At 35.4% G+C, this 21121-nt stretch overlaps 2 protein-coding genes across 5 annotated transcripts in view; both read right to left on the bottom strand.

Moving 5' to 3' along the window:
- Positions 1-520: 520 nt before the first annotated feature.
- On the bottom strand, positions 521-16888 carry sacm1la (SAC1 like phosphatidylinositide phosphatase a). The gene is made up of 20 exons (XM_039680981.2): positions 16740-16888; positions 13676-13773; positions 11234-11308; positions 11000-11127; positions 8338-8487; positions 7863-7922; positions 7749-7782; positions 7453-7554; positions 7288-7373; positions 6813-6899; positions 6008-6076; positions 5836-5915; positions 5132-5230; positions 4781-4919; positions 4290-4359; positions 4130-4202; positions 3960-4053; positions 3783-3875; positions 3550-3607; positions 521-2696 (listed from the first exon to the last, which is right to left on the bottom strand). Exons 1-20 carry the CDS (start codon positions 16766-16768, stop codon positions 2560-2562), a joined length of 1761 nt encoding a protein of 586 aa, XP_039536915.1. The 5' UTR covers positions 16769-16888; the 3' UTR covers positions 521-2559.
- A 2028-nt stretch (positions 16889-18916) lies between these two features.
- The window catches only part of gabbr1b (gamma-aminobutyric acid type B receptor subunit 1b), a 109912-nt gene continuing 107707 nt past the window's right edge, over positions 18917-21121 (bottom strand). For 2 of the 4 annotated variants that reach the window (XM_089123380.1, XM_089123379.1), the window contains exon 25: positions 18917-20926. In XM_089123380.1, coding sequence (XP_088979506.1) covers positions 20833-20926 — 94 coding nt within the window. In that variant the 3' untranslated portion in view covers positions 18917-20832. The remainder of the gene's footprint in view (positions 20927-21121) is intronic. The other 2 variants (XR_016147475.1, XR_016147476.1) reach the window with 2 other exon arrangements.

The raw sequence follows: 21121 nt of genomic DNA, 5'->3' as shown, positions 1-21121 counted from the left end.
AACAGTTTTTCTTGGCGACGTAAAGCTCAATATGGCGGCTGTGCTTCGGTTTACTCTACTACAACGCATGAGCAACATGTTGTTTATATTTTAGGCATAGTTGTTTTGACGACTTGTATCATTTGTATTTTTAACTTAAAATTCAGTAAGAATTTCACTGCTGTCTGTGAATTTAGTTTTAAAATGCCTTAAATATGTTTTACGTGGTAATAATTTGAATACAATGGGTAACCACATGGAGGCGCTATGAAATCAGGATGGGAAAAGATCGAGACATTTGCAAAAAAAAAAACAAAAAAAATAATATTAAAGTTAATATAAAACAGAAACATTTCAAAGTCACCGGAAAGAATTGGAATCTCTGTATGTTATAAGTTAATTCCAATGATTAATTTAATGTTACATGGATGGAAGAACAAGGCTGACTGAAGAATAGAAAACAAAAGACTAATCTCATGAACTCAGATGTTTGTGACTCCACTCTGTTAATAGTAATTGCATTAATTAAGAGCAGAACAAGCACTTTACTGGTAGAATTTATTAAACATGTTTTCATAATGAATCCATCAGTTACAATGGTTGACTTAAACCTCAATGACTCAAAAGCAAATGACACCAAGATTCTTAAACCGTGTGGTTTTTCACCAGAACTGTAGATGTTAAGAGCCTGATAAGGACAAGATTGATATATTATTAAAGACAACTGATGTAATGGCTCAAATTATTCCCTTGAAATCACGGATGCGTACTGAATATTTCATAATGACCACAGTAATCATAAATCCCACTGTAATGTTGAGGCATATATTCTCTTAATCAAACCAGATGAGAAAGAAGATTAAACAGTATTTAAAACACTGTCAGGAACAAGACAAAACACAATTAATATTGATAATATGTCATTTAACACACTTCAAACCACCGCACCCTGGAAATACAATGATGCAGTACATAATCTAGGGTAATGAAATCCATATTCATCCAACCCTGTGATGGAAGAATGTGATTAGTAACATCACTTTGATTGATCAATAACTCAACCAGAAAGTGCTAAAGCTATGATGTTGTAAACTACACTGTACAGTACAATGACACTCATATTTATATATATATTCGTAATTTCTTCCCAATGTACAGTTTACACATCAGATTTACACAGGTAAACATCAAACGTACAGGATTTAATTATTAGTGTTGTTTCCATCCAGTCATTTTAATTCCAAGTTGTACTGCATATTCTTGTCATCTTCACACACAAAGCAAATGGATAAAATATGCCTCAATTGAATTCGATGAAACTGGCATTCGCAATATCCTGTTGAAATGTTTCCCACATGACAGTCACTGAAGCTTGTATTATCATTTGCAGAAGATTACAAAATACAGATATAAATGCATCAAAATCTACATTCTTTGTCTACATTAAACCAAACTGACAAGCATCCAGTTCTAAACGTAGTAATCAGTTCAAAAGGAAGACCTTAAAGTAATTAATTTGCCACAAAAGAAGAAAACCTCACTAAATGTGTTTAAATTTGTCAAAATAAAAGGGAATTTGTGGGTTAAAAGGTAAGACATTTTGAAATGCACCATCATGCAAGTGAAAAATGACAATTTTATTCTAATTCTGTTCATGAAGCCACCTCTCTAAATTAAATCAAAAGCGAATACCTTTTCAATCGTCAGTATAGTTTAAGTGAATTCAATTAAAAGTGTGAGCAAATTTGACAGGTAATCTGAAGACTATTTCCGTCTAATGAACTGCCACTGAACTGGTAACATTCAATTAGTGTTCATTGGTCCACAAAGAGGCATAAAGAAGTCATACAGGAAAGTGCAGTTCAATTTTTTTTCTGTAAACTCATAAAGAAAGTGCTTAATACTTCTCTCTCCCCCTAGTGTGGCCCAAGAGCGGTCTAATTTTATCATTTATGAGGGACACAAAACCATAAACATGCTGGCAGAACAAAAGGAAACCACATTAAAACCCAAACTGCCACTGCAAAGAAGAACTAAAAATATAACCAATGCATAAGGCTGATTTCAGGACAGATTTGGTAAAAACCAAGGGATGAGCCACTGATGCATCATGTAACATTCACTTGCATAGCAATCTAATTAGAATAAACCTTCATTGATCTGTCAACCCACAGACTGGGCCAATGGGCACAGGTCCGGTGTACAATATCATAAAGCAGGAACTCTAGAGCCAAAACAAGAACTCGAATTTCACAACGGGTCAATTTAGATTGATCTCCTAAAAGTCACAACACAACAGCTTTGAAATAAGATGCTATGTTCACAATGCACGTACAGGCTGGAGATCTTGTGCAACCCATGAGCAATTTTGAACTGATGAAACTAAACTAGTAAAGAAATTTGTCTGAAATGAATCAATGGAAATTTGTAGCGTGACAGTAAGTGTTGTGAAATTATAAGGTAATACAGTTTTTTTATAGGAGGGATACTTGCTCTGGACAGTGTGGAGAGCAGGTCAATAAAAACTTTTGGAGGAAAATGAAGAAGAAACAGAGAGCAGAAAGAATGAGGTCTGTATACTCAATCCATCTTCTCTTTTTGGACCAGTTTGGGTGCGTCAACAAACTCTCGTCCATTGACCACGATGACAGCGGTCGTAAGAGCACTGGCCATTCCCCAGAATAACACGTACGCCAGGGTCTCTGTCCAAGTGTCACCTGATAGAGAGTACAGATCCTTTATTATTTACAAACCTTTATGGGAAAATGGTAATTATTTAAATGAGGGAAATTGCGTGTACATTCCCGGAAGGAAACTCAAGACTATAATCGAGGGAGTTCAGAAACAGTGATTACTGATATACTGAGTAACTCCCTTTGGAGTGACTTTGTGCTTTGTAACATTGTAGACCTTTTTCATGCTCAAACAGTAACATAACACGCACTAAAAAGCACAATAGGACCCCTTTAAAACTACACTGTGTGATTTTTACCACCATCTAGTGGTGAAAAGGTATACGACCATCCAGTGAATATTAGTTTCCGTTCCTCTTAATTCCGACTTCGTTTTAACTCCTACGGTGGCCAATGTAGGACAAGATTAACATGGCTTCCAGTTCGACCTCGTCCATTAGTGTTAACTCAAACGTAAACGCGAAAGGCGAAGCTTGAATTAACGGGTATGTCCCTCTTTGGCTAATGTACTTTCAAGATGGAGGGGCAACATGGCGACCGCTTACCCGTATGTATTTTCAATGGCATATTATACACTCACGAGAATACTTTATTACTTGAACGAAGTAAATATACATTAATGAGCACATATATTTTTGAAAGAACTAAGTGTTTTTAGCTAAGAATAAACTAAGAGTTACACAGTGTAGCTTTAAAGAGGCTTTTTTTTATAATTGAGAAACTAAAAACATGCTCATCACCGAAGAGCCGTTTTTAAGTCACTGCATGTATAAATTAGATAAATCTTAAATGGATTACCTTTTTGAATAAATTAATGTATGTGGACATAACAAAAATAGGGTCATGTCATTGATCCTTTGCATTATAATGACCTTACCAGCCATTAAGAGAGAGATGATGCACATGGAGAAAGCCACCACCATAATAACAGGAAGCTGTGGAAGGAATTACAGAGAAATGGCAACATAAAATATGCAGAAAATGACCAGCAGCTGGTGGTGTTGAAATCTAAATGTTAGGACTGCCTGAAGCAGCTTGGACTACATTTATCATGCTATTGATCTCTTTTTATTCGTATTCTCTTAAATGCAGTATGCATAAAGCACTGACCAATAGGAACTTCCAGTCCTTCTGCACGTGCAGAGGCGTCAAGCCATCAGTTTCATCCACTGTATAGTTTCCAAGGAAGAGATCGATGGAGTCCTGTGGGCAAAGTCAATGACTTAAAATTCACCACAGCAAACTGGGTCTGATTGAAAGACATAAAGACAAATACGTCATACGCACTTGTCTGAACCCGTCTGAGAAATTATTCTTGTAATAACGGATCATTGAGTTCCAGCCGTCCATTACCAAGCCCCAATGGGTCCTCTTCCCGGTTCTGAGGTCAAAGTCGAAGGTTAAAACGGTAGACGTACACAACAGAAGATATTCTCAAAGGAGTGTGGGATGAGTACCTGGTGAAGTCAGTTTTCAGGGCTCCTGTTCCTGCATACTGTTTAGCACAGGCATTGGCATTGTCTGCCCACGCTGAGAAAAAAAAAGAGTTGCTTTATTTACGGTCGATAACAGGAGAATTTATGTGTATTAAAGTCATTTCTAGAAATATAAACACACCGTTCTTATAAATCTTCTCAAAATCAGCCTGTTCGTCAATCCTCTGGCCTACATGGAGGACACCCATCCTCTGAAATGACATTATTAGCAGTATTAGTTGTTTCATAAATAATGATTTTTAACATTTATAATTTAAGGCAAGGCACTAACAGGCAAAAACACAGTTTTCATGCATCTGTCAATATCTTTAAAGGCTGTTTTCTCAAAATGACACCAACCTTTACAGGTTTATTCCTATCTATATTCTGAAGGTTTTTACAGAGGGGATTATCTAATTTCACAAATGACACATAATGACAAACCAATTGTCATGCACATTATGGACCCATATCACTGTTTACACTTCCTAAAAAGACATGACGCATCAAGTTGCTAGTAAGTTTCCTTCACTGACAAAGAAAATCTGCAGAAAGCGACAAAAAGTACGCAAGTGTCCTCAATTGCATCACACCTAGTTAGGGCGAGGCTATATTCGTGATGCGGTCTTTTACCTGTAGCTGGCTCTGAAGGGAGCGTCTGGCCAGCAGGCTCTGAATGACGTTGGTGCGGTCCAGGCAGTCCATACAGTTACTGCGGAAGGTTCCAGACTGCTCGGACGACACCTTCCCGTCTGAGCTCACCATAAAGTACCTGCAGAATCAACATTCAGGAACCAGATCAAAGCCAGCCAGTGACGACATCAGAGACCACAGTCCTGATTAAATGACTTGCATATTATCTACACATCAGACTTTCCACCCTCTCTTCACAGACGTATCGTCTTTAGGTCATCTCCAAAAGCTTCTTATGTAATATTTCCTATGTAAATTTATAGAAATGACAGTACAGAAATAAATACAAACCCAAACTCGTCTTGCATATCAGAAACTGCATCAACGAGAATCTGGAGGCGATGCCATCTCATCTTACTGCACTCTTTGTGAAAGTCAAAGGCTATGTACCTTAAATGAAACACAAGTGTCACTACACAGTTAAATACAAGAGGCAAATAGAAAGATCTGATATATGATCATTATATATCTGCTTTTAAGTAAAGGTTAGACAAGTAAAAATATTCATAATGCTACAAAAGATTTCTATTTTAAAGAAATGCTGTTCAACTTTCTATTAATCAAAGAACCCTGGGAAAAAATGATCAGGGTTGCCACAAAATATTACCATAAGTAGCTTAACTGTTTTCAACATTGATAAGAAATGTTTCTGTTCAAGAAAACAGTAAATCAGCATATAAGAATGACTTCTGAAGGATCATTTAACTGGAGACTGGAGTAATGATGCTGAAAATTCATTTTTGCCATCACAGGAATATTTTAAAGTATATTAAAAAAGAAAACAGTTTTTTTAATTGTACTAATATTTCAAAATACTACTGTTTTTACAGTGTTTTGGTCAAAGAGCACACTTCTCATCATGATGATGAATGATTTGAGGCATGTGATTTGACAGTGTAATACTCAGTTTTAAGGGTTTGTCAAAAACCCAAATCCAAGTATGAGCAATAGTAATTGCCTTAATTGCCAAACATGTAAAAAAAATGTTTATGTACTTGATGAGTCCGTTTTCCATGCTGTTGATCATTTTGGCGAAGGCCTGTTCAAGGGGCAACTCAGATCCTTTTTGATTCACCTACAGACAAAGCAAATATCTTAAGCTTTGTGACCAATGGCTAAAATCTTCTGAAATATTCTACCACAAGAACAAATTACAAATGTATTTACCAAATTTAGAATCACTTGTTTGCCATAAATGAGAACCTGGGATTCAAAATGCCTCCTGAATCCATCCATCTGCAACCAGATAAAATAGACACGTACGATAGATAGATAGATAGATAGATAGACAGACAGACATAATAATACTTTGTTATTATTACTGTCTTCACTATACTATGTGTTACAAGCTTTGGCAATATTGTAATATGTACAGTCATGCCAATAAAGCAATTTGAATTGAATTGAATTGACAGACAGACAGACACGATTGATAGATAGACAGACAGACAGATAGACAGACAGACAGACAGACAGACAGACACGATTCATAGACAGACAGACAGATAGACAGACAGACAGACAGACACGATTGATAGACAGACAGACAGACAGACAGACACGATTGATAGATAGACAGACAGACAGACAGACAGACAGACACGATTGATAGACAGACAGACAGACAGATAGACAGACAGACAGAAACGATTGATAGACACGATTGATAGACAGACAGACAGACAGACAGACAGACAGACAGACGGATAGACAGACAGACAGACGGACAGATAGACGGACGGACAGACGGACAGACGGACAGACAGACAGACAGACAGACAGACAGACAGACAGACAGACAGACAGACAGACAGACAGACAGACAGACAGATAGACAGATAGACAGATAGATAGATAGATAGATAGATAGATAGATAGATAGATAGATAGATAGATAGATAGATAGATAGATAGATAGATAGATAGATAGATAGATAGATAGATAGATAGATAGATAGATATGTGGTCTTACATGATTGGTTTCGGTGCTTATCTGTGGTTTGGGCTTGTACCTCAGGTTGGGTCTTTGAGACCAAAAAAAGGGCATGGAGCCTCGAGTCTGCGTAAGAGGAGAGTAAAAGAGCAAAATTGGGGTGAGTTTTAAGAGGTCAACAACAAATATCCTTCGGTAACACTTTACTTGGCCTCATGACAGCCAATGTCAAAACCAACAAGATGACACTTAATGTAATGTTAACCCATAAAGCTAAGAGGTTTCTTAAGGTTGATAATTAATCTGCTATGTCATATTTATGACAGGTTGCGTTGTCTTAGTAATGTCAAATGGTCATTACCAAGACACTGACAGGTTATGATGTATTGGCATAACAAAGACATCTCAAACAATGTCATATCTGCATTAAAAATGTCATAATTAAGCAATTACTTTGCTTCAAGTAAAGTGTCACCTATCCTTCTAATAAAGGCCAACAGTTATTTCAACCCACCTGCACAAAGGACGCCCTGCCATTATTGTACTGGACTATCTGTTCTGTCTCAACGAAGTTAGCAGCATGTCCTTCAGAGTCAATGCCTGGGGTGCAGGGGAAAATTATAATATCTGCAGTGAAGACAACTGTGTGCATATGTAGAAAAGCTTGAATATATCAGACCTCTGACATAATATCGGACCCCCGCTCTAAAACAGCTCCGTCTAGAGATGAGGATCCACTGAAACACCTTCCCATTGATGCAGCATGGCTTCATCACAATAACTGGAGCAATGGGTTAAGCCTCAATATCACATGGTTTTACAACTAGTGTGTCATTTAGCAAATGACATGTGCAATCCCCTTGCTAAATTAAATTTATTTGTAGATTATGGATTTTAAACTAATCAAGTCCAATTATTTTTCATTAACCAGACAGTCAAGGTAAAATAAAGAATAATAATAATCTTAAAGGATACATCCGTGGATGACAGGAAATGCAAATTTATGCAGCTGAAAAGGGGAACCAGTGATTAAGCATGCATGGTTTTCTCATATGTTTAATGTTTTATGTATCAGGAACATTTTAATACCTCAGGCTGTGAGACGATTTCTCTTAAAAGGTTTCCATTCCACACGAACCTCTGGTCTGCCTATGTGGAGAGACAAGAGAGAAGACCAAAAACTAAACAACTTCCAGTCCAGAGATCCCCTGAGAAGTTATTGTCATTTTGCAAGTCATGATGAACAATGCAACCGAATATGCTCAGAAAGTTGGAACGCACAAAACTTGAAAAGCACAAAATCTGGCTTTGAAAACAAAGCATGAGGGAAAACAGTGTGTGCCCGCATGTCAGCAAGTGCTCTTGTAAAACAAGAGCTTTGCAAATCTAGTTTACAAAGAGATGGCACGTCTCCTGTGACGGCCCTTTATTGTAAATTAGGGATGTGGATTGAGACAATGAGCTGACCCTGCTGTGCTCTACTTCTCTCTCTGCCAATGAAACCTCAAACGGCTCTGTCTCTCTTCTGCCATCATCACTCGCTCACTCTCATATGAAGTCTCACCCTCTCTAGCAGGCTCATCTCCTGGAAGTCCGGGCTGGTGTTGGACAGGCGCTGTTGGGTGTGGGTCAGGTCATAGTCCGTGCAGAAGTAGAAACCGTCTGTATTGAGTACACTGCTAATCATAGTCAGAAATGACTTGTTGTCTTGCATCTGTGAGAAGGAAACAGCCATTGAATAAGATTATATGCAATACATGATTCGAACAGAAATAAGACTAGGGTTGTTCTTTTAGTACTTAATTAATTGGGGCATTTTGGAAATTTTGTTCATGAAAAAGTAAAGAAAGTACAGGATATAATGGAGAGAAGATGGGGGTGAGCAATAATTAACTTGATATTAAAACCTAGCAATATAACCAAAAGTAAACCTTACAATGATGGTCAATATGATAGAATATATAGATTTGTTGTTTAAAAAAAATTAACTATTAAAAAGTCCTTTTGAAAATGTCCAAATTATTTAAAGGTACACTTTTGAAAATTAATATTATGATTTATAAATGTTTTTACATTTGAACAGTAGCAGTTGAAACACACATAAAATATAAAGATAAGGTAAATACAAACATAAAGTATTATTTTTTACGAATGTATTATGCATTAATAATAATTAAATACATTGATAATATATTAATTCTATTTGTATATATTTTGATTTTATTATTAAGGCAAGACACCCCAGGTAAAAATGTATAGATAGACACCAAACTTCCCCAGTTAATTAATACTATTAAGAATTGAAAAAAAAATGTTAAATGTTAAGTTTAATAAGGCACTATCTGATTAAATATGCACTAATTTGCATACAATTCTAGAACAAAAATCTGAACATTGGATGAAGTCAGGTTATAAAATTGACATATTAGAGTAAAGGTTTTTACAGAGGGGATTTTGGATATTACTTTATATCCCTCTATAAATCAGAAAATACTGTCAACGGACAGAATTGATATATATTTAGGAATAAAATGTTGTATAAAATCAGTAAATTAGATAATTCCCTCTGTAAAAACCTTCAGAATATAGATAGGAATAAACCTGTTAAGTTCTGCTGAAGTGGAGCTTTCTGACTGTGTTTTTGCCTGTAGTGCCTTGCCTTAAATTATAAATTTATTTATGAAACAACTAATGATCATCAATAATACTACTAATAATAAAACAATTGTTTATATTATTAATGTATCATTAATATAATTGAATGATCTGTTTCTCTCTTTTCAGCTAATTTTTTTATATTTTTGTTGAAAATTCATGAAAAAAAAAATGACTTCTGCTAAATTTATAATAGACGATAGGCAAATTTGGGTCACAATATAATGTGGGACAAATCTGAACTGGCATCTCTCTCATAAACACTTAAAGGCCCAGTTTCACAGACAGGATTTAGATTTAGCCAGGATTAGGTCTTAGTTTAATAAGAATATTTAAGTAGCTTTTATAAACATGCAAGCATAAAAAAAACACTACTGGTGTGCATCAAGAGACAGATTTAAGATATATTCTTGCAAGTTGCTTTCAGTTAAAACAGCTCAAACATACATTTTAGTCTTGTCTGTGAAACCGGGGCAGATCTGCTAAAGCCATGACTTTGACAAAAAAAAAAAAAGAAGTTTGTCATGTTCAAAGTCTGATGGTAATTTTGTAGTTGAGGTTTATGCACATATATTCAAATCATGCATGTTCACAAGTTAATATGCTCCAATGCATCACACAGCACTCACGGAAATATTACTTTGGCACAATTCATTCATTCTTACTGAAAACAAGCTTTGCTAAATGTGCAGGTGCCAAAACTATGCTCTAGGCCAATGGCAAGACTTCAAGTCTGTGTATATCCCTTCCGCGGTCAGTGATCACTAGCCTAAGCTCTGACTCTGTGAATGGGGTGGAATAAGGATTGAGTCCTCAGCAGAAACTTTTACAGTTATTCAATTATGCTCATCTCAATGCCCATTCATTATCAAAATTTCACAATATTTAACATATATCATTATGTAGACAATTCATGCATGGAATCAAACAGATTAGTAAACGTGTGGCAACTTGATCTCAGTGTCTTACTAGTAAGGATATAATCATACTTTGGATGCAAACAACGATGAGAATGCAAAATGTCCTTGCATTTTCTCATTAAATTGTGGTCGGGCATATTTTGAGACAAAACAATGCAATTAGACTCGAACCCTTCCTTGCTTTATTCTTCTGAAGGTTAAGAGGTGTTTGGAGTACTTTATCGGTCTAGTTAGTCAAGCCTTCCAGGCACTTTTTCTACTCTAGCAGGAAACATTGCCTGTGCCCATTGCTGGTCTACTCACCGTCTGTATCCAAAGCCAGCATTTCAGCCGAAGTCTTAGCCTTGCTAAATAATGCAGCAAGTATACAACACTGTAATGAGATATCACTGAGCTCTGAGCGTGGGCTCAAATGAAAAATTTACAGTACGAGTACATCCCGCTTTCACAAACTGGGGCTAAATCTGCTGTGTTGTTATCACAGCACTTCTGAGTAAACTATAAATAGAAAAAAGGCATAGCAGGAAACCTTTGGTTACGACTTTGGTTACGACTCATCAAACAATAATTGACATTTAAGGCCCACTTTCTATTCAAGGTGTCACAAACATCAGCATTAAACTGAAAGTTGACGTTAGGGACTTTGATGACCTGAATATCTGTGAGGTGCAAAATGGTCTTCTTATAAGAAATCACATCAAACTCCACCGCTTTCCACACAGTGTGGCCAAACAGGTCGCCCACTTTCCTCTTCCTGGTGATGACTATAAGGTACATCCCTGAGAAGCCAAAAAAAAGTCATGCGTCACGGTAAGCAAAAATGTACGTGATACAATTAACGTTCTGAATTCTACTGTATGTGGAACATTATAATATGGGAAATACCAGCCACAAGGCGAACAGTTCCCATGATTCCACAAATGGGCCTGGTTACGCCTGAGGGGGGGATGTCCTTAATACCTTCAAGAAGAAAAAAAACATTAATGCAACATATAAATAACAGTAACACATTTTGCAGATTGGGGAGATTTAAAGAAGTCCTATTATGCTTTTTTTCAACTTTCTTTAGTGTGTAATGTTGCTGTTTGAGCATGAAAAAGGTCTGCAAAGTTACAAATTACAAAGTCACACCAAAGGGAGTTATTTAGTATATCAGTAATCACTGTTTCTGAACTCCCTGAAATGACTCGACAATGAACAATCTTGAGTTTTTTCTGGGAAATACATGTCACAATATCCCTGATTGAAATAATTTCCACACAATTCATCCATAAAAATTCAGGCCTGGTTGATTTGCATTAGTAATGAGTTGAAACTCGTGATTATGGTAAGGTGTGTGACATTTCCGAAAATTCAAAGTGGTTGACCAATCACAACATACTGATCCAGATAAACAATAAGAGCACATTGCACTTTTCAAAAGAGGCGCTTTAAAGAGACAGGAACTAAACCGGTTCCCCAAAACGTTCTTATCGCTAAGTAGCTCTTAACCTATTCCTTAACCTCGCTCTCTTAACCTTAAGGCATGATTTCCGACACGTTCATACGCAAAGTATATCTTCTGTAAGTCACACTTAGCTGGATTTGTAAACTCTCTCTTAGCGTTGTTAGAGCTCAAGACGCTAGTCGCCGCCACTGTGCAGCAGTCTTTAGAAATCAGTGCAGTACAAGTCAAAATATGGTATGTTGACAATGTAGTGGCTCAACAATGATTTTATGTTCTGGACATTTTAGGACTAATAATAAAATATGTTCGCAATGGATACAGGCCAATTTATAAAGTTGACTTTACTTGGTATCAGAACTAATATGGTGGTAGCCTAGGCTATTTCGTAATGTTCCTAAAGCGTTTAAACCAGCAATCACTCATGATAATTAAAAATCTGGCAAACAATTTGGCTATAAATGGTAAAGATCTGTAAATGTGTTAGCATGGTGGTGTCCAGTAAGCGACCAACTATGGCAGCGATCCAACGTTTCCTATTGAATCAAAGACGGCGCCAGTCGCAGAGTGAGAACATATTACTGACAATTTGATAATTTAATCAATAGTTTATATTTTACTGATAACTTAAACTATGTTAAAACAAATGTTACTGGAATAATTTGAGGAATGTTTCATTTGCATAGAACATGTTGTCTTTCTTAAAGGGATACTCCACTTTTTTTGGAAATACGCTCATTTTTACCATTTTCGAATGCATTCAGCCGATTTTCTGATGTTTAGAAGAATATCAGTAACCAGACAGTTTCTGGTCTCATTGACTTCCATAGTAGGAAAAAAAAATACTATGGAAGTCAATGAGACCAGAAACTGTCTGGCTACTAAAATTCTTCTAAATATCAAAAAAAAAAAAAAAAAATGGCTGAATGGATTTGAATTCCGCCCAGAGCATTAATGAGGTGCTGCAACAATGTAAATGTTTTTTTTTACATTTAAACATGAAAACCTTATCTAATAGACCTCAAAATCAAGTCATTAAAAAAAGGGCATAATAGGGGTCCCCTTTAATATACTTCTCTGCTCCAGCATAATGAAGTAACAGCGCAGTGCTCTGCAATTTCTGGGATCTATCTTTAACAAAGCAACTACCTTAAATGCAAAATGTCACAGTGACAGTGATGATAAAATGTCACTTTGCAGGGAGGTCAAGATTAAAACAGAAACTATGACAAAATCTAAATAGCTTCCATAACTTTTAATCAATGCCAGTACACTTGAAAGGTCTGATTCTCTTGCAAGTTGAAGCTCTGCATAAATGTCAGATCACAGCAGCCCATACTATAAATCTTTCACTGTACTTTTTATATGGACAGAGAAATGAGGCGCTTAACCTTCAGAAAATGTTCATCGCCAACCTCAGGAAGACAAACTACATTGTATACGAGATGTTTTATATGCTATTCGCTTTTAGTAATCCTGTTATTGAAATTTGAGACATTTAGAAGTATACTTTAAACACCCAAGTTTGGTGGTTTGCCAATTGTTTAGCAATATATAATAGTTTGGGGTTGGTAAGATATTTTTGAAAGAAGTCTCTTATGCTCAGCAAGGATAAAAAATAAAGTAAAACTGTAATATTGAGAAATATTAGTCTGAGACTTTTAGACAATTTTTGGATTTGATATGTAATATGATCATGTAATCCTATAATAGACAAAGTTGATCAAACATTTTCAGTAGTTGTCCTGTAAATTTGTGCTTTATGCTTTAAAAAAAAAATATAGGACACCAAAGAGTATTATAACAGCATTATACAAATTTTATATAAAATTTTATTTAATAATTTAGACTGGCTTCCAATCGTATTAGTCATCAAACCGTACCTGCAAGGGTCATCTCGGTGGACACCCTATCAATAACCAACACGTCATTAGCTCCATCATCACAAGCCTCAATGTAGAACTTCTCAGGTGTTGCATGCCTATGAAAAGCAGAAAAGACCAAAATAAGCAATCATGTTCTATTTTTTAAGCCCAACTATTTCTGATTAAACTGAGAGCAGCACATCTTATTCTGAGTCTCTTCTCATTGTGCGGATGAACACACAAATTTTACCTATATAAAACAAGGGGTCAGGGTTTGGCTGGTTAGCATGTGGAAGATAGCTAGTTTTGCATTCTGGTAGGAAATTGCAAGATTATTGAAAATGTGCTAAAGAGTACTGAGTGAAGACAAACAACACTGAGAAGCTTTTGACCATTCAAAAGCTTTCACAAGACGAAATATTGTCGGAAACATCATAGCTATAAAGACAATCTCATCTCAGACCATCTGGAGAGCCCAGATATCAGCAGTGTCATAAGTCAGAAATTAAATACTTTTTAATTTCAGCTGTGCATATTTTTATAAAATTGAGACGAGACTAGAGAAAGATTGGATTATCTCTTTGTGCAAGTTTCGACAGTGTGATGAGTTTGAGAATCTGTTTCAGTAACACATCACATCCTATGTGTGTGTCCCACTTTTATGGCTGGAGTCTTCCTTCCTTGCCAAAATGCTGAGCAACCAATTTCTGTGCACCACTTAACGTGTCGGCAACGAGGAAGGCATCCTGTGCTTAACCTCTGCCTCATTAACCATTAGTGCATAATACGACTGAGGAATTTGTCAGTATGTTAAGATGACCCAACAACTTGGTATTTTCATAATTCCCAGAGCCAATTGATCAGGTAACACAAGTACAGGCAACTATAGAACTGTGTCTTGGGTTATAGTTTATTTTAAGGTGATTTACACGGTACAACATGTACTTACATTAAATTATGCATAATAATTACCAGTAAACCAAACATAAACCTTACCGTAACTCTATAGTAAATACATGTAGTTAATTTATATTACTAATACTAAGTACATTATACTAAGTATTTGAGAGAGTCGAATGGAACTACATCACTTTAAAATAAAGTGTAGCCATATACCGTGTCTCGTGTCAGTATGACAAAACACACAGCCACAATAAATCCTGTATTGTGTATATTCTGTATCATGTCATGTGTTTATTGAAATTTGTATCGTGTACATTTCATGTACATGTCATGCCTTGTAAAGTGCACTGTCTGAAGTACCAAACACTTTTCACCCACCACCACTACACTCTTTGTTTTAGTGGTGAGAGAATAAAGAATCAAAATGGGTAATGAGTCTAAGCACACACAGTGCTTATGGTGCAAGGTTTAATGCCTTTATAGTTTTTCTGCAATACCACTGGCAATGTTCTTTTTATTATGCAAGAGGCCATGCATAAGACTCAAAGGCTTACTGTACATCAAAAAAAGTAGGCTATACAATAATAAGGGCACATTTCATAATCAAAGCTGATGCAAACAATCATTTATATTTTGGTTTTTAGGACACATAATGGTGAACCTAAAAGACTGTAAAGAACATGTCTGGGGTCACTACAGCAAATAAAATAAATACATTAAATAAATAATAATTAAATCAAATGTCATTTTTTTAGCATTACATTTAAATAATTTTGCATTGTAAAATTATTATGAAAATTAAGCACATTTTATCATTACTGTGATGTAAAAAAAAATCATTATAAAAGCAATTTAAAAAAGTTGTGAAACGTACAGAAAGACACATCATGGTAGTATTTTGTTTCTTAAAATATTATATATATTTTTAAATCGAGATGAAACAAAAGTTGTGATGGTCTTTTCTTTTCCTATTGTGACGTGAAACAGCTTCTCGAACAGGAAAAAATGTTTTGTCCGGGACTTAACTTTGCTATTGCTGTCTCCTGTGATTGACAGGTTGTACCACCCTCGCACCAGTAAACAAATCATCAGAGAACTGAAGAGATGTCATTGTCGGGACTGAAATGGGAAGTTATTTTGATTAAAGATTATAAGGGCACACGAATTAAAATAATAATGTGCATTGATAAATCATTTGATACTGAAATCTTCCATAAATACAAGAATTGTCAAGTTTGATTTCATGGTGACTTTAAAGTACATAGAGACTCTTATGGGCCAAATTATGTTTCTGACATAATGGTTTTATTGAAGGAAAAAAAAAGCCCATATAAGATTTTTTTGTCATGAAAATAATATCCTTGAGGAAAAAAAAGGAAAAACATGTTACTCAGTGACTCAAAATTTAGACAAACCACTGTAACGTATATCAGTGTCTGAAAACCAACCAACAACAAACCATGTCGATGTAAGGTGTGGGCTAGTGACATTCCATTCAGGTTTACTTCCCTTTCAATGGTGCCTGCAGTTTCACCTCTTAAATGAAGCACAATTTTAACAGTATATATATATATATATATATATATATATATATACCAAGTCATACTAGATATTTATATACATTTCTAATGGTTCTCGGTGGCTTTTTCATATATAATGTAATATTTCAAAGAAATAGTAGATGTCATACTGTACAAAAAAAGTGTATAGCAGGAATTGACTGAAAGGGATTAACAGTTTAACGGCAGCTTTACACAAATGCAGCACTGAAACAAGATCTGTGCTTCAGTGCATTTTAAGCAGACAAAAATGAGCAACTTAGACTGCATCTAATCCAGACCCACCACAGTCTCATAATAAACCTGTGAGCTGCCTAGACAGCATTTGGCGCATCACAGGTGTGTTGTATTGGCTAAATGCAGTGAAAAGGTTCGGCTCGAACATTTTGTATAGACAGGCAGCTCATTGGGTTTTGATACACAGCCAATCTGAACTGTCTATGAACGGCTTAAGCCTGTGCAGCTTGCACAACAACATAAAACTGGCCTGTACAGACAACCACACACCCTGACAGCGCACACAGACGCTGTCATTTAACAAGCTGACATTCTTTAAAGTGAAACTAAGCACTGTATGCGTTTATATATGTCACTGTGCTCGAATAAAAGTTTCAACTTACAGGTTGAACCTCTCGTAGGCGGTCGCCATCTTCACTTCCGGGTTTGGTCAATCCGACGTGACGTATATGTGGGAGTGGTTGCCGGAAGTTGGGGCTTCCGGTTCTGACGTCACGGTGCAGGTTGGTTACCTCATTTGCCCCTAAAGTAAAAATCCCACTAGAGTTCGTATTGATCTCATTTTATATACTATTAGGTCTGTATGTATATAGGCTATTAATGCTTAGTTTGTTGTTAAGCTTTTTATTTTGCAGTGAATTCTTCATCTTCAAGACACACTCATACTAAAGTATTTTTAGTTGAAATGTCTCAAACATTCCGAAACCCATTTCTGCCACACACACACACACAAATCATTCACGAGAAAGCCTTATAGGCATCACAGTTATGACAAATTATTAATTAAGGCATAATTATGAAATAAAAAGTTGACATAATATATATATATGAAGAGTTCAGATGCAAAAGCCTCTAAGTGCCATTGGAAATTTTCTTCTAAAATGATCATTTTTATCAAGCCTATATATTCAAGTTCAGTAATTTCCCTTAAATGACAATTAATAGGTAATCCTCATTGCAATTTAAGTGAAATTACTGAACTTAAATATACAAGCTTGATAAAAATGATCATTCTAGAAGAAAATTTCAAATGGCACTTAGAGGCTTTTGCATCTGAACTCTTCATATATATATATATATATATATATATATATATATATATATATATATATATATATATATATATATGATATAATATAATAATATGACATAGTCAAAATACTTACATTAATAATTAATAATATGAGAAATTCAAATTTGACATAAAAAGTCGAAAGAATTAGATTAAATCATAATTGTGACAAAGTCAATTATCTCTTAATTTTGACTTAGTATGTGATTATTTATCTCATTATTTTGACATTATCTTTATTATAAATTACCAAAACAAGATTTTTTTTCTTATGTAGCTTCCATAGTCTCAATAAGCACTACACATTTCTAAGACATTGCGATCTCATTTTAGTTTAATTATTTTATTTTTATTTCGAATGTAATATTTGTCTTTGTTTTAACAAAGTGCTTCAGTTATGTGTTTAAATAAATACATAAACTACAATCCAATCCAAACATAACACAAGTGGACAGTTTTAAAACACACACACATACACACAAAAAAATCATAAAAACAGTGTCTCCCACAAGTAAAAAAAACCTGTGCCAGGTGAGACACAGGGCCCAAGACCGATCTAAAGTTTCCAGATAGAAATTTGTTGCCCATCTTCAATGGGAAAGCCCCCAAGCAACATTGCCTGGCAACATGGGCTATAGCTCAAAAAAGGTGTCCCGTGACCCGTGTTCATCAGACTTTAAGCATGTGCGGATTGTTGGAAGGTCACCTGTATGTTGTGTGTGTATGCTTTCCATAACTATTAAAATTTAACAATCATTAAAAAAAATCAGTCCATTAATTATTTAACTTTCTGCATATAACATAGTCCCCCACCCACAAACCCAACCCAAAGATGAGTCACAAGGCAAGGGTAACCCCCAACTCAGAAAGGTAAGCGTAGTTTTACCTGCAAAGGAAGCCACAACAGGATGTTTCCATCATTGCAGATTAGCACGTAAGATTACATGATCGAATCAAATATATATATATACGTACAGTACTGTTTAAAAGTTTTGGGTCAGATTTTCATACTTTTATTCAGCAAGGCTGCATTATATTCTTTAAAAGTGATAGCAAATGCATTTATAATGTTACAAAAGATGATGTAAAGATGATGAAAAGAAATGCTATTGTTTTGATCTTTTTATCAAGAATGCTGAAATAAATGTATCACAGTTGACACAAAAGTTTAAGCACAACTGCTTTCAACATTGATAATAATAAGAAATGTTTCTTGAGCAACAAATCAGTATATCAGATTGATTCTGAAGGATCATGAGACTTGAGTGCTGAAAATTCAGCTATGACATCACATCACAGGAATAGATTTCATTTTTCTATGTATTTGAATAGAAATCAGTTGTTTTGGATCGTAACAATAGCCTATATCACAAAATTATCAATCTAATCAAATAAATGTAGCCTTGGTCAGATTTGTTCAAAACAAAAATGTCTCACATCATGTGTTATGACCGCAGCCGCAACACAATGAAGCCAACAAAGCTCAACTCAGCTCCATAGGAAATTTATTACAAAAAAAATACGATATAGACATTCATCAAAAATAATAAAAAAAAAAAAAAAAATAGAACACAACGAAGGAGGACAGGAAGCCGCCGGAGAACCTCGCCCGCTCAGATTTGACCGCTTGGACCTCTTATGCCAAACATCCACGAAATCACAGGTGCCGGTGATCAGTCCCTAATAAGGAAACACACAACAAGAACACTCTCGCCCCCTAGAGGACAAACACAACAGAACAAGTGAAAATCACAAATACATGCACATGTAACATCATGCAAGAAATCTATAGCACATGGAGTTAATATCAAACCAAGATTAAAAAAATAAATAAAATCCAGCATTTTGCAAACAAACTCGACCTGCTTTGCAAAGGAAAACTTGTCTTGCAAACAAACAGAAAGTTATAATGAATTACATCTAATTAACCTTTTTGCGGTTACTCAAGATTAGCCTTGCAGTCATGAACGCATGAACTAATTGTTAAGCATTCGTCGATGAGAGCATATGACGTATTTTAGATATATTTTTAAGATGGGAAATTGCGGTTTTACGTGACTTTCAAATGAAAGATTGCTATCAAAGATTGCTTCGTCTTATTATTTCACCAGTGCCCTGTTGTTTGCTTTGTATGCAACCCCATTTCCAGAAAAGTTGGGACATATTGTAAAATGCAATAAAATTCAGAATCTGCACAGGATACTACTATTGCAATGTTTCTTTATAACAATTGATTTAGGTTATTATGTTTAATGCAATAACATGATCAATGATAAAGAGATTTCCGCAAATACCTGTCAGATCAACATGCAATCTAAGGAAGTTTTATTTTATGAGATTAGTCAGATGAGTGTTAGATTAGTCAGATGTCTGAATTCCCCTCATCTTTCAACAACCCAGCCCATCAGTGTCAGATTCTGCAAACAAATATGTGGGAGAAGAGATGTCCGTTTATCCCATGATGCTGCAAATGGAGGAAGCTGGGGGTCAGATTGTGTTGTTACACCAAACATGGCTTTTTTTTTCATGAAAGCTGCCGTAATGTCAATATTCAAGGAGTGAGCATGGCATCCCATGACCAAACTTTTTAATCTGTATTTTAATTTCCCAGTTTCACTTCCTTTAAGGAAGCTATAACAATATCTTTTAGTGTCATAATTGAGGAGAATGTAATTTCAGGGGAATCTTTTATGTGCTGTGACTGAAACACAAGTTTATTGTAAATTTCCCATTGCCTGAGATTCACGTTTATATACTGATAGAGAGATCAATTTTAAAAGATACAACTATCTATAATTCTATAAACTTATAAATCAAATTAAGAGTTATGTGACCCAGTCCCAGGCCGAAAGAAAAACATTTTTTTTTAGTTCAGTACTTACACTGAAATGTGACCACAGAGATTCAGTACACTATTTTTAAACGTCCTACTTTTAAGTTCTCCATATTCAGTAGAAGCCATACGTATCTTTCACATCTTTACACCCTCATGCGGTATAAAACTTGAATCATTTTGCCCATCAGAGTGAATACACAATGAAATACATCTCTTTCTTGACACAAAGTGGTTGGTATTATGGCATAATACGCGTAATTAAACCCACATACACCTGTAATGTTTGAGTAAAAATGACAAGGACCAAAACTTGTTCTAGTGCTCTAAATGCAAAATAGCATATTATTGTTGATGTTGTTCACTTTATTTAAACGATTTATTTTCATTTAACACCTTTCTATCAGGTTTCTGATTCAACTGGGATTGACTTGAAACGATTACACTTTGATTTAAAGGATTAGTTCACCCCAAAATGAAAATTAAGTAATTAATTACTCACCCTCATGTTGTTCCAACCCTGTAAAACCATCGTTCATCTTGGGAACACAAATTAAGATAATAATCTGGATCACTCCTCCATTTGCGCGAGAACTGAAGTAGTTGAAGGAGATCGCGATTCTCGAGCATGCGTTGTGGAAATCTCTTGAACTCTCGTCTCAGGCCTACAAGGAAGAAAAGGAATAGTCGAATAAAGTCGTTATTTTTGTTTGTTTTTTCGCATAAAAAGTATTCTCGTCGATTGATAAACGTATATGAGCCACTGTTGTCACGTGGAATATTTAAAAAATTTTTTCATTGACTTTCTGGGTCACGTTTCGATCCATAGGAGCTGTAGCAGTCTCTCAAATTTAATCAAA

Source organism: Pimephales promelas, chromosome 18 (genome assembly GCF_988280905.1).
Source record: "Pimephales promelas chromosome 18, fPimPro1.hap1.1, whole genome shotgun sequence".
Lineage (NCBI taxonomy): Eukaryota > Metazoa > Chordata > Actinopteri > Cypriniformes > Leuciscidae > Pimephales > Pimephales promelas.
Note: the sequence above shows the minus strand (reverse complement) of the source record. Positions and strands in the feature narration are given on the sequence as shown.